At 45.9% G+C, this 14,712-nt stretch overlaps 4 protein-coding genes across 4 annotated transcripts; 2 read left to right on the forward strand and 2 right to left on the reverse strand.

Annotated features, from left to right (window-relative positions):
* Positions 1-265: 265 nt before the first annotated feature.
* On the reverse strand, positions 266-2,635 carry catA (catalase catA; the record flags this gene model as incomplete). The annotated part of the gene is made up of 3 exons (XM_057082143.1): positions 266-1,968; positions 2,031-2,343; positions 2,402-2,635. 3 exons carry the CDS (start codon positions 2,633-2,635, stop codon positions 266-268), a joined length of 2,250 nt encoding a protein of 749 aa, XP_056929183.1.
* A 486-nt stretch (positions 2,636-3,121) lies between these two features.
* Positions 3,122-3,874, reverse strand: N7462_010430 (L-threonylcarbamoyladenylate synthase; the record flags this gene model as incomplete). The annotated part of the gene is made up of 1 exon (XM_057082144.1): positions 3,122-3,874. One exon carries the CDS (start codon positions 3,872-3,874, stop codon positions 3,122-3,124), a length of 753 nt encoding a protein of 250 aa, XP_056929184.1.
* Positions 3,875-5,090: 1,216 nt separating this feature from the next.
* N7462_010431 (uncharacterized protein) lies at positions 5,091-6,434 on the forward strand (the record flags this gene model as incomplete). The annotated part of the gene is made up of 1 exon (XM_057082145.1): positions 5,091-6,434. The coding sequence occupies one exon, from the start codon at positions 5,091-5,093 to the stop codon at positions 6,432-6,434; it is 1,344 nt and encodes a 447-aa protein (XP_056929185.1).
* A 3,448-nt stretch (positions 6,435-9,882) lies between these two features.
* On the forward strand, positions 9,883-10,592 carry N7462_010432 (uncharacterized protein; the record flags this gene model as incomplete). The annotated part of the gene is made up of 2 exons (XM_057082146.1): positions 9,883-10,187; positions 10,265-10,592. 2 exons carry the CDS (start codon positions 9,883-9,885, stop codon positions 10,590-10,592), a joined length of 633 nt encoding a protein of 210 aa, XP_056929186.1.
* Positions 10,593-14,712: the final 4,120 nt, after the last annotated feature.

Below are 14,712 nucleotides of genomic sequence, written 5' to 3' on the forward strand. Positions count from 1 at the left end.
ATAGATCTTCTGATTTTGATCAAGAATACAACAATTGCTTCGAGAACCTCGGACCTTTATCTCTCCTATTCTTAATATATCGACTGTAAGCTATTTCTGGAAAGATCAAATATGGTCTGTCTCAGCTTGACAGACGTATGTATTCTGTATTTCATGACCTATGTGCGGAACTCGCCTCATGAATAAGCAACAGTCAATTTATTTTTCTAAAACATAATTCAGAAATAAACCCCATTGAATTGCAGTAACCTAAAAGCGTTTTATGCTAAAATGCCACGGCTGATGCCAGCCCGGCCAACTCCCGTTGATAATTTCGATGTTGCGCAATCTGGAAAAAAAACATTCCAACGAAGTCCTTCGCCTCTCGAACGATATTAGCCGTTTCCTTGAAGCTCTCGGGCTTCTGTATACCCCCAGCAGTGACAACGCCATACCACTCCACCGGTTCCGATGATGACGCAACCTGTAACTCTTTGACAGCCTCGAGAGAGTTTTTGACAAGCTCGACGGCTTCCCCAGTGGCTCCTAAAGCTTTTAGATGTCCAAAGGACTCTGCAATCCAGTGTTCAACCTGGCTGTTCTGGGCCAGTTCTTTGATGTGTGGACCGCCAGGGACGAAGGTAGCATCGAACAATGTCGATCGTACTCCGTCGAACTGATGGTCTGGAATAATGCCACCTCCCGTTCCTTTTCCACTTGGCATCTCTCCGTCTGCATAGATGCGATTTCGTCTCGTGCCAACAATGACCGGCAGGCCCTTGGCAGCCTTCACGGCAGCCACCAAACCGGCGTAAGCCACAGCGTCGAACCCATCGCCGATGAGAATCGCCACATGTCGGCTTGCTATAGTCGGCCTGATGGGCATGAACTCAGTCTGCGAAAGCCGAGGCGCCTGTTTTCCAATATTCGTGCTCAACGCACGCTCTGGCACCGGGGCGCCTACGAGCTCGGCGACTGCCTGTGCCAGTGCCAGATCGATTTCTGCGAGCTGGTGGCCGGCAACACGCGTGTATACCATAGGGTCATCGCAATGGTCTAATTCGAACCCAAGTGCCTTGCGCACGTGCAATTTCTCGTGATCGGCAAGCGAGTTATAGAAGAGCTGTGCCTGGCTTATATGGTCGCCGAACTTAGCGCTCAGAGCACGCCGTTTCGTGCCTCGGACAGTCTCCGGATAGGTTTGGAACCCTCCGCCGTCACCGGTTGCATTCGTCGGGGGGCAGTTCTCGAACCGATTTGGCCAGTAGTTCACTGTGCCCTGCGTGATACGGTGTCGCATTTTCCCATCGCGATTGTGGTTGAGTACTGGACACACGGGCCTATTGATTGGCAGCTCCTCCCAATTTGGCCCAAGGCGGCTGATCTGCGTGTCGAAGTAGGAAAAGTTCCGGCCTTGCAAAAGTGGATCGTCGGAGAAGTCGATTCCGGGGACTATATGGCTCGTGCAGAATGCTACTTGTTCCGTTTGGGGGAAGAATTCATCGACGTTCCGGTTGAGTTCCATCTCGCCGATGACCTGCAGAGGAACAAGGTCCTCTGGCCAAATTTTGGTTGCGTCGAGAACGTCAAAGTCGAACGCGTCTTGCTGTTCCTCTGGAATCACTTGGATTGCAAAGTCCCATTTCGGGTAGATTTTGTTGTTGATAGCTTCCATCAGATCTTTGCGATGAAAATCGGGATCCTGTCCGGCTATTTTAAGACTCTCGTCCCAAACCAGAGAATGCACACCAAGATGTGGTATCCAGTGAAATTTAACAAAGTGCCGTTTACCGGCTTTGTTGACGAGAACAAATGTGTTGACTCCGAAGCCTTGCATCATTCGGAAGGATCGTGGAATCGCCCGGTCCGACATTGCCCACATTACCATATGCGTGGCCTCAGAATGCAGATAGACAAAGTCCCAGAAATTATTATGGGCAGATTGACCCTGGGGCACTTCGTTGTGAGGTTCCGGCTTCACCGCATGAACTGAGGCCGAGATCAGAGCTTATTTCAGATCGAAGCATAGCAGGGCAGGGCTATACACGTACCAAAGTCTGGAAATTTCACAGCATCCTGGATAAAAAAAACGGGAATATTATTTCCCACAAGATCCCAGATCCCTTCGTCCGTGTAGAACTTAACAGCAAATCCCCGAACATCCCTGACTGTATCTGCGCTTCCTCTGCTTCCCTGTACTGTTGAGAAACGCACAAATACCGGTGTGTTTCTGGTAGTGTCTGTGAGGACATTCGCGCACGAGAGCTGCTCGATGCTCTTGTGCAGCTTGAAATTGCCGAAGGCTCCAGTGCCCCGGGCATGAACCACCCTTTCGGGAATACGTTCATGATCGAATCGGGTGATCTGTCAAAGATTCAACATGAAATATTCTTTGGATTTCGAGGTTTTGATTGTACAATACCTTTTCCCGTGCTAGCTGATCCTCTAGTAAAGATGGACCTGTATGTTTGTCGTCAACCACTCGCAACCACTGGTCTGTATTTTCGACCCGAACGCCATGGTCAGTAGTCAGAGGCTGCTTGGAGTTGATATTTGCTGTGTCATTCTCTAGATCCACTATCTTCTTTTCTTTCGAGCTGGCTCGCTGTACTGCCTCCTGTGCTTTGTGTAGGCCGCCCACTACCTTCGAAGCCATTTTCCAAAATCGGTGAGAAACAAGAATGAATTTGTAAAATTATCCTCGTGTTGTCGGACTGACACTAACGTAGCAGAAGTGAAATACGGCAGTAGCGTCATTTAAATCGCATTCTGGAGTTCTAGTTGAGCGAAACGTCAACATGACGGACAGCGGGAACGTCACCCTGATATCCGAGCAGCGGATCTATGCGGAGTAGACTCTTACGAATGGTTGATGATGTCTATGCGTTAACTTTTTTTTTGGTCATTGAAGATTGGAATGAAAAGTGGTGCCTCTTGTGTCTCTTTCAGACATCAAATATTAAATAGCAAACTCATGAATTTCCTGAACCCCTGTCGGCAACTTGGCTTCAGCAAAATATCAAAGTTATAATTTCGGTGGTACAATTGATATTACATCAACCGATGAAGTTATGAAAGACTAAGCATCATACCGAACGATTGCAAATATTTGGAGCAATTTCGTCAGACAGGGAGTCGGTAGTCAATCTTCAACAGCGATTTCAGTCACGATCAGTGTTGTAATCAGGGTCTTTGGGCAACTCCACCCCCAAAATTTCCGCATACGCTCGCGGAATAGTTCATAACACGAACCCATTCGTAAAACCTTCATCTGGCCGAAATCCATAATGAGTGAGGCCCGTCCATATATATGATATCGCTGCAGGCCGTAGTCGACAATCAAATCCGCTGCTTCCTTGACTTCATCCTCAATGTCCTCGACACGGAACTTCTGCCCACCGCCTGACACGTTCGCGCTGGACCCAACCATGAGTTGGCCCGAAGTAGCATTCAAACGGCAGACCTCTCTGATTAGCGAGCTTGTACTGATGAACATCGCAATAGTGTCGTCTTTTATGACCTTAGACCTAGTTTCTGGGGATAACGCTTGGAGGAGATGATGGTCTTGATTGCAGGGCGCAACGGCCATGAGGCTCATATCCAGATCTTCGACTAGCACGCGTGTCATTTCAAACCGCCGGTCATCTAATACGTGAAGTTTTTGATGTAACTCATGCGTCCCGTAAAGACCCTGGGAGTGGCCTGGTCGACGTCGCTTCGCGGCAAAAGCTCGGTCGATAGCTTCTGTTGAGGTGGCCATAAATCCATATCCGACTTCGGTCGGTAGGATAACCACTCCGCCGGATTGGAGGACCTCAAAAACGCGCTGAGCATCTGCTCGAACATTGGGAAGGCTGTTGGGTGTGGGAATTGTTCTGTCATCAAAGACCCCCATGGTGCACATGAAGAGAAGATATTCGAGCTTTCGGAGACCAGTTCAAAGCACAGCCGATTAGAGCCTGGGTGGGAGAGAACTCTCCTATATTTGTGTTTATAAAGCCGCTGAAAATTATCCCCAAATCCGATTAAAGCATGATATTTCCTAGTAACTTGATCCAATTGATATATACATGGAGATCGCACTTCCTTCCATTCCGGGCAAAATTCTTGGCCATCTACATGCTAACTTTTAGCGGCATTCCACGGGCCTTGACCCACCTCTACATAAACACCCTTTCTTTCCAGAAGAGGGAAAGAACAAAACCAATCTTTTGCAGATTTAGAGTTTTGTGCGAGGTTTTTGTGCCAATTCTGCAAAGCCAGACGCTAATTTTCTCCCCTCCCTCAGCTAGTAAAATGCATGGCCCACGGACACATCGGAGCTGAATAATACGAAAAACATCTAGTTATCATTTTCAGGCATAGAAACAGGCGATAAAGAGTAGCGCACGCGCACTTGGGAAAACGGCATGACGCGCAAAATGTGAAACAACTAGCGAAATTATCATTTTCCAATAGAACTTGTAACCGGGGCGAAAATGCTTGTTTGTGACATCGACATGATGCACTGAGATATAACGAATGAGGCGGCTCTTTGATTGCTCGATACTTTCGAAAAAATTATAAGTAAGCCTACGATTTAACCTTGTGCAAGTCCGTCCTTTCTTTTCGTTCCTTTTTAAAACTGCAGAAGGGCCGAGAACGCATGTCATGCCTAGATGCAATGAGGATGAAATCCTGATTACAAGAGGGATTTTGAGCTATAAGTGGAGATTGTGGATGGATCCCTAGGGATCTTTAGATCGTGGCCCAAAGCGTGAATCTGTTTGAAACATGGACTGTACCTGCGGGACTCCAACACTTCACGTTGATAGTACGCAATCCGCCCCCATCCTCCCGCCAGTGAACCGTAGAGCTGAACTTGGGAATGGGGGCCAATTTCGTCGTGCTTCCGAAAAAGGCAACCAATGGGCCATATTGGGGCGAAGTTGGCCCATGGCCAAGCGTGTCTATTCTATCAGCCGCACTGATACCTATTATATAAACCTAATGCACGGTATAATTTGCCGCCTTGATCGCAATTCCCTTGGCGCTAATAGATCTTTAAGTGAACACTCTTCTTCATACCCAGTCACATAATCTTTCAAGATTTCCAATTGCAAGACGACAAAATGGCTCTCGAGGAAACGAGAACGGGCGTATATGAGCGGCCCTTCGACACGCTCGAAAAATTCCATCTGACTGTTGCTTCAACTGGGGCAGCTTCCTCAAAGGAGGACTGGATTGTCGGCAGCGTCGTCAAGCTCAGTATCAAACCTGAAATCGTTGACTTGAGAGGCGCCTGGATAGCCCTCCGGCACTTGCATCCTCGTATCGCAGCAGTTGCCGACGAGAAAAGGGAGAACTTGCAGTACACAGTTCCGACCTCTGAAGCCTTGGAGCAGTGGCTACAGAAGACGTTCATTGTGCATTCGGAAGGTGATCTGGATGCTAGTAAGCTGCAACGCGTTTTACCTCCAACGTCTCTTTTCAAACTTCACTATGTACCCGCATCGCGAGAGCTCCTATTTCGCGCGTCACATTGGCGGACAGATGCGATAGGCATAATGCTGATCCAAGATGCTTACCTGTCAATTTTATCCGCGAGCCCTCAAGAGGTTGTCTTTGATGGATCTGAAATATCCCGCATCGCGCCTACCATGGATGAGCTGCTTGCTCCAAACTTCGAGGTCACAGAAGATGTGAAGCAGGCAACCCAGGATGTTCTGTCCTTCGCTCTCAATGGCCCTCAGATTGCATCATTCAAGGAAGCAAAATCCGATATAATCCCAGGAGAAACATACCGTACTAGCCGCAAATTCTCCAAAGAAGAGACCCAGCTTATCGTTTCTGGGGCCAAAACGCGGGGTCTGACGGTCTCAACTGCATTGCAATCAGCTGTGTTACTAACAGCCTCACAAAATTCAGCTCCTTTGGACGGTCGCATGATATACTTCAATATCTTTAATGTTCGGAAATACCTTCCTGCCCCTTGGAATGGTGCTGAGGGTTCCGCGGGCCTATACCATACAGCCCGACTACACGGCTTCAATCTGAATGATGAAAAGGATTTTGCTTCTATTTCCAAGGCTCTACAATCTCATTTCGCTAAAGACATTCGGGATCATTTTCGCTCCATGCCCTCAATTGCCCAGTTATATGCAAGTATGGTAGCTCCGCCGATAGAGATTGCTAATCAAGATCCTTTATCGGCTCGCCTACAGTTTAGTCCATTTGGAATCGTCGATGATAATCTTCGGGCTCGGTTCGAGGGCTCGAGGTACACATTGGAAATTGAAAACTGGTGGCTCGACGTCCAAACTATCAAGAAGGGCCTGCTTACTTTCGTTTGGACTCGTGATGGGGAGTTACACATCTCTCAAAACTATAATGAGGCCTTTTATGAGCATCAGTTTGTTGAGCGGTTCATAGAGGAGTGGAAATCATGTATTGAGAAGGAATTCATCAACCCATAGAGGCCCTGATGGTTTTTTTTGCTTCATGGACTTTGAGAGTCTTTATGCATGAAACAATTTCTATAATTTAACTCTTTAGATTGGTCCTTTCCAACTGCTATGTGAATTCAAAACTCTATAAACTTGATGCAGAAACGAAGGTGGCGGCGGCCGGGACGGGAAAGCCTTACCCGCCAGAAATCATGTAGCTCAAATAATTGATACTCTGTCATACGCCCTGAAATCTAATGCCTAGGTCCTTTCCGCCAGCTGCAAATGTTCTAACAGGACTACTTCCTAGGCTAAGATCAAAGATAAATATCTTCCCTCAAATCACATCGCGAACAAATTTACTTTACAGATTAAAGAACCGAAACTCCCCTTTGGGGGGACCGTTAGTGGCAACCTTGGCAATTCTAGAGAACGAAACTTGTGATAGTAATTAAATCTGACGCAATGATGAACCTTGCCGAACTTGATTGACTCTGTGTAGCGTGGGCGACGTTCGTGATATATCGAAAGGAATTTGCTCTGCCATCGGCTAAATATTGCTATTAACCCGATCGCGTAGCGTTGAACGTGGTGTATTATAACGCGCTGCGATAGTATGTATAGACTCACAAGAGCAATTTTGAATAATTTTGATAGCGATTAGTATCCTAACCTCCATATCTGGCGATTTTGAGCGTTTTCAGAGCGTTTTGATGGCGTGGTGTGTGACGGAAGCTATTAATGCCTTAAACCGCCCCCCAACCCTTCCGGGTTGTGGTTGCGCGTGCGCGGGTCACGGGGTCACGGTTCTACTAGCAGTGTGGGTACTAGTTATTGAAAGTTTATCAGAATGTAAGTAGGTGATGACTAGAGAGAAAATAGATAATTTACAAAAACCAGTTAGTAGAGAAAATATTCCTTTATTTGTAATACATATTAGTAGTGAAATTATACCAGTAGAGATAAAACTCGGTACTTCCGCTTCAGTAGATTGATAATATCCCTAGAAATACTGGAGAGCATAATATAGTAAGCTTCAATCAGGGAATAGGAGACAAGTCGCAGGATTATAGGACAGATAATAGAAGAATACAGAGGACCTTGTTTGTTAAAAAGTGGGTTTCTGAATGAACTTCATAGGATCTAAAGGCTGAGGAAAGATATATAAGCTATCCTGTAGGAAAAGTCCAATCCTTGAGTCTATTCGATTCCACAAATATGATCAGTACATAAACTGCAGCAAAAGGATACCAAGTTGCAATTCGTGTGGCGACAGGGCAGGCAGGAAAGAGATCGAAAAACGCCTCGTCATTATATGATGAAACATTCCAAATGCTGATCTTAGAGCTCTGTGGTCTCAAGACAGAATGAAAGTGAAGTTATCAAAGCAATTGAGTTGATGAAAGGGTTTGAATGTCCCAATCGGGAGGTGGTAGATCGACTCAGTAGCGAGAACGCCGAGATCTATCAGAGGGAGGGGTCATACAACTTTTTGCACCACAGTTGCCAGGAATTATAGACCCATCCCTGTAGTCGGCGGGCCCACAACGACCACGGCGCGAACAGGCATGATGACGTGTCCCATGCTTATGGCCGCATTCCCAGTAGTCAGTATATACGGTACACATGTTCTGCATCAAGGTTAGTAGTCCGGTGAAGTTTATATCGAGGCAAATAGAATAGATGGGTGAATCATGGACGTACAGCGTTTGATTGACAGGGCTGGTAATAGAAAAGGGCAGAAAATTTAGTGATTGATGAAAGAGCAGAAGACTCGGTTGGAAATTGAAATGGAAGTTGGAAATGGAACTGATGAGGGTACTCTGAAGAGGATTATATACTGTTCGAGCATGGCAGGTTGTTGCTTCGTTTGGTTGGCATCCTTGATCATTGGACCTAGATTTAGAATCATTGTATTTTTGAGGGTTTCATCTAACGCGCGCAATTTTCCAACATATGGGTAATGAGCCGGGGTAATGGGCCCGAAACTAGAAAATTTTCTATGAGTGGATCTAGCAGACCATTCTATCTTGATCGATCTGGGGCCTGAATGACAAATTATAACCAGTAAGCAAGTAGGTAGGCTTTGTAGAGCGGATTTATAGATGGAGATCAATGAGTTGGCAAACACCACATAACTAGAAAGGGGGCGCCTTAAATGTGAATAGATGCCGGTGCGGTGAAAGTAATGGTAATGAATCGTTCTTCGTCCTAATAATGGATGAAACCTATTTGTTATGGGAAATGGTTGCTGGTTAGAGACAGTCAATAAAGCAAGCGAAAGGCACCACTTCATGACAATCTACTAACAACTACGGGAATATAACATTCAATGAAACACCGATGGGCACAACATGACCAGGGGTCGCCAGCTATTTAGTGGTGTGTTCCCTGATGTCTCGTGCACTAACCAAGGATTTTCTGCAGGGACATAGCCGCTATAATAATTATTCCTTGCCGGTGACCTCATCTGTTGGCTAGTCGAATATCTCGTCATCCAACCCAGTGCATAGATAGCCAGCCAGGAAGCGTAATGTCAGATAGTTTGTGATGAAATCAGCTAGAAATGACTTTGCTGATCAAATTTAGATCAAATCGAGAGAGAACTATACGGGTGGAGTGTCTGCTAGGTCCACTAGTTATAGATCAACAATTGTGGGCCTGTTATCTACATAACTAGCGAATTAGGTCGTTCAGCGGTAAGTCTGGCATGCTGACTGGAAGAGAAGGACCTACGAACCAACAACAAAACTTACCACACACCACAGAGGAAAGCCTCCCGAAAAGGCAACCAGTCCGTTTAGTAAAAGAGTGTGTAGACTGCATATTTCTCCTATCTGAGATGTGTGACTACATCAGTAACGACAGTGTACTAGAAAAACATCGCCCAACCAGGAACAGTCTATTGCAGGCTGTTTCTCCCCAACACTAGTTGGCTCTGCATTAACAGTTGACTCAACAAGAAAAAGAACCACTTGACGTATTCCACAAACGAGCTATGCACCCCATCAAATTAGCATCCCATCACCAAAAGCGTTTCCACACATCACATCTTCTACCCCATACTTTCCCCAAAGAGCTCTGAAAACACTCAGGATCGCCAGGTAGGAAAGATTAATCCTACTAGTGATCAAAGATATCAAGATTGTATCAGCAACATCCCTTAGCCAAGCAGTAAGGATTCATAGAGCGCCAGAAAGCACGCTTTGCCTGTAAGTGCTGGAGCTCCAGCCGCCCCTCAACCAACAAAGGACAGTAGCAGAATATCAACCCATTAGATAAAGTTATGTGGCGATGGCCCCCACGTTACCTGCTATTAGTGCCTTACACTGCCCCCAGCCCTTCCAATATCGGTTTGTGGTAAAATGACACTTACTTTCAATCAATCCTCTAAAGATCTCTTGCGGCTTCTTCATGCCCCTGGCCAATTTCAGACACAGCAAAAAGACCAATATAATCGAAGTTCATACTCATTCAGATGGCTCTCCCCCTTTTCATCCCTCCATGCATTTTCGCACCGGCCAGATGTTACCATTTTCCACCGTCGGATAAGCCGCTCAGGATTCAAATCGAAGGCCCAACAATCGCTATAGAAAAGCTTCTCCCTCATACTGTCTGGCGTCCTGAATTTGGGAACGAACCGTTCCCTCAGCAAGCAGGTCCGGAGCTAGCTCGATTGACTTACCAGACAGTCTACGGACACGATGTTCTTCCAGATATTCCGGGTGACTTAGTGGTGCGCGACGAGTACTTGGGTTGGGTGTCCGAGAAGTATCCAGAACCGTAAGTTATGATATATCTCTTTTGAATTTATCACTAGAGGAAAACTAGATATATACTCGACTAACTGATCTAATTAGAGTGATTGATTATTATGGCGTGACATTTGACCATTTTGTTCCACCTAATGATCCTAATCCGGAAGTGTTACAGATCAATATTATTGAGATCGAGAACGATAATGGGGCCTACGCAAGCGAAGGGCTTTTGTTTGCGGTAGACCCAACTGACTTTATTGGAAAGAAGGTACTAGCAATCCCGAGATGTTGCCAGGAGAGAAAGGGAACACAGGATCGTTGGCGAGTGAATGCTGGTGTGGACTACAGAATCAATGGCCGAAACCATTTCAAGTCACAGAAGGAATGGAAAGAATATATAGCAGAGAATACAGCAAAGCAGTCGACCTAATCTAGAATCTAGCATTTGTCTTCAGGAAAGAGAAGATAGCTAGCTGCGCGCACAGAATGGCTGTTGCATTTATCTCCCAGCATATGTTATCTGGTTGATTCTGCCAGTATTCATATGCTTGTCGCAAAGATTGAACCAAACGGAGCCATGTTCAAGAAGAGTCTGGGAAATTCCGTTATGGCGAGTCTCCCCGTCGGCGAATCTTGAGCAAATCGTGAGCAAATCGAGCCTTGTCTAGTTATTTCAACGATTGCAACCCATCAATTGCAAATGGTTCAAGATTAATCAACTTTGGGTTCAACGATGCGCCGTAGATTGTAAATATCGAGTATCCTTGCACCAAGTTTAGCAAAACTTCTTTGCCGGCCCTCCCACCTTGGCTCGGCTTTGGTCCGCTCTCTCTCCGTTGCCGTGGCTATGACTGTTCTACCTTTTCTTTTCCGCCAGAGGCCAGATGCCGGAGACACCCATGATCAAAGAAGCCTGTGATGCTTGTTGGCGAAGGAAAGTACGATGTGATACAGCGCGCCCTTACAGTCAGTGTCACTCGGCGGGCCTAGTGCCGCTCGTTGTTAAAACGTCAACGGAAGGGCCGGCAGGGTAGAACACCCAACATCCTGAGTGAACTAAGAGCTGACCAACCAGAAAATAATCCCGATGGAGCTAGTGCTGCACACGTCTCATCTCATCCACTGTCTCCGTCTGCCAATATCTATGTCAGAGCAAGAAATCCTCGGTCGCCAAAGCCGACCATTTCATGCCCGTTTTCAAGAAGCCCGAGTTTAATAAATAAGCCACTGGTGCAATCGTGTGCCGAGTACTTCTTTTCGTGTATGCGAGGGTACTGATTCTGCATCCCGAGAAGCTCCAGGAACAGGTGGACTCCGCTCCAGATTCTCTTCATTCCTACTGCCTGGTCACTGCGTCCTGCGCGTTTGTAGTCGCACAGACCGGCAACTGTGCTAGTGCAACGCAATATACCGCCAGCCACGGTCAGGACAGTTCTCGACCGCAGTATAAACAGGCGCTAGCTGACGAGGCGACTGAAGCTGGAAGGCATCTCGATCCAGTCACGTCCCCAATTCAGCAGAGTATTATCATCTCTTTTCTTCTTTACGGATGTCATATCGGCTTGAGAAACCAAAGAAATGAATATTACTTTCATAGAGAGGCTAAAACTCTTTCTACTTCTGGGGTCCCTGACAGTCAGACTTCAGCTCCATCAGACGATGAGAACTTGTCACTCGACGGTAAATTATTTTGGCTGCTTTTGGTTTCGGAAAGGTACGCAAAGATTAGCTTTCTAGTCAAGTACCTGTATTTCCATGTGAAGTCTAACAATATTCCAAAGAGCTCATGTAATTCAAGGTTATGGACCTATCACCCTCCGAATTAGCCTCCATAGCCCCAAACTCGATGATGACCTGTCCAATCCAAACCTTCTGGGGTTCCGCTGTCTAGTGAATCTATATCGACACTTTGATGAGAGTTTTCTAGATCAATGGAATGGTTCACATGCAAACTGATCACTCTTGAAGAACCCATTCGAAACGCTGTTCCGCCAGACATTGATTTGCCAGACATCCTCATGGCCGACTTACGAGTCTTCCAGCAATGGCTTTGATTCAAGGTGTCGCAAATCTCTACTACAGCAAGTTTTTTGTCCACAACTTCAACCCATGAATGTATTATTTTCCGGTATCCACTACTCATCGCTCAAGACCTTTGTCTTGCATCTAGAAATTATCCAGACAAAGCATGGAAACACATGTAATTGGTTTAGTATGTTTTGCAGGTTTCAAATTCTATAATAAAATACCTGACATTAAATTTTACAGATAGAAAAGCTTTTTGAGATTGCTTGTACCTTGATTGATGTAATGGCTTGTCTATCAGCTACGAGGCTTCGGGCTTCAGGCTTCGGGCTTCAGGCTTCAAGCTAGGTCCCCAGGACTACTTAGAGCATTTTTTTCACACTTATCCACGATTTACCCGGTGGTCGTGTACGATTTCTTCCGTTGCTTCTGACCAAAGTCGGACCAAAGTCGGACAAACTCTTCCTTGGATGGTAGAGGGCATTACGAACCATCTCAATTTACAACACAATGCTCCTGTCGCGCCAATCGATTGTCTCCTTTTTTCATCGCTGCAAGCATTTGGCTGGCAAGAACAAAGAAGACAGACCTCTAGAGAAATATTAACAAGTCCAATAATCGACAATTGGTCATATTATGGTTTTGCCCACGCATGAATGAGCCGCATTGGTGACAAACTCCCGAGGTTGACGAAGCATTTCTGCAATATTCAGAATATTCCCCTTCACCCGGATGGCGGAAAATATCATTGTCAAATCAACAGTGAAATGGTCAACATTAAAATAGTGTGAAGTACTATATCAAGGCTAAAAACTTGATCTACCAAATATCACAGATATCATTTAGGCCCACCCAGCAACTGAATAAAGGCAGGGACAGCGTGGTGAAGACGCTGGGTGTGGGGAACAAGATCTCCAATACTTACCGAGAAACGAGATGCAATCATACAACTGGCGAACGGAATCGAACAAAGCAAGAGATTTATCTCCTGCTAGCTTGCTGGAATAAGGCGATCTAAGACGGGAAAGCGAAGAGATAGGGACCTAGCAGCATGACAATGTGGTGCCGTATGCTGCATGCAACCGAGATGCCGGTTGAACTGAGGGGGATTCGAGGGCGCTGACTACTTGCGGACGTTAAATTACGGGTTTCTGGTCTGTTTCTGGACTTATTTTATATGGCCATTTTCCTTTGTATCAAGCGTTCTATCTGCTTGGGTTGGCGTTGGGATAGCTCTTGCTTCCGCCGGAGGAAGCCCCTACATAACCATTACGCTGCGAGTTAGGCTGCATTGGTTTAATAGAATTACAGATTGATTGATTGATTGATCGTTTATCGTATTTCACTGGCAGCCATTTGGCCGACCAGTATTAGGATAGATTCAATAACGTATTTCACTATCCCGTGACGCACACTAGCCGGCGACGCACCCCATCTAAAACGCGCTTCCCACGCGCCACCTACTATCTTCCACCACACACCATGCCACTAAAACGTTCTGAAAAGCGCTTAAAATCAGTTGAACAGGAAGGCCGAATTCTATTAGCAATTGAAGCTATCAAAAATGACACAAATCTATCAATTCGCAAAGCAGCAGCTATATATAGCGTGCCAGAAGCAACGCTTCGCCGACGACGCGCAGGGATAGCCTCGATTGTTGATTTACGCTCTACTAGTTATAAACTGACACAAGAGGAAGAGGATTCGCTTTGCCAGTGGATACTATCGCTTGATACGCGTGGTGCTTCCCCTAGGCCTTCGCATATTAAAGATATAGCAAATCTTCTACTAGTAGCGCGTGGTGATATCTTCCCTTCTCTCCTACCTCCTAATATAGGTGTTAACTAGGTAACACGCTATATTAAACGTCGACTAGAGCTTTGCACACGATTCTCTAGGCGCTACGACTATCAACGTGTACAAAACGAAGATCCTACTAGCCTACGCGCGTGGTTTAGGCTAGTAGAGCGTACGATTCATGAAAACGGGATCCTTCCTAACGATATCTATAACTTTGATGAAACAGGCTTTGCAATAGGCTTAATATCTACTACTAGAATCGTTACACGGAAGGATCTATACGGTCGGAAGCCTCTACTACAACCTAGAAATCGGGAGTAGGTAACAGCAATTGAATCTATATCGGCAACCGGCTACTCGCTTCCGCTGTGTATAGTATTCGAAGGGAAGGTTTATATTACTAGCTAGTTTGATAACCTACCGAAAGACTAGCGAATCGAAGTATCACCACGGTTAGACTACCGACGATATAGGCCTACGCTAGCTAGAAAAGCTCTTTATTCCAGCGACTACTAGTCGTACGCAAGGTAAATATCGGTTATTAATATTAGACGGTCATAGAAGCTATCTAACACTATAATTCGACTAAATCTGCCAGCAAAATAACGTTATACCACTCTGTATACCGACGCATTCGTTATATCTTCTACAGCCGCTAGATATAGGATATTTTGCTATCCTAAAGCGCTCATACGGTCGCTTAATCGAGGCCCAAGCTCGCCTAG

Source organism: Penicillium macrosclerotiorum (genome assembly GCF_028827735.1).
Source record: "Penicillium macrosclerotiorum strain IBT 26536 chromosome Unknown utg000010l_segment0_segment0, whole genome shotgun sequence".
Classification (NCBI taxonomy): Eukaryota; Fungi; Ascomycota; class Eurotiomycetes; order Eurotiales; family Aspergillaceae; genus Penicillium; species Penicillium macrosclerotiorum.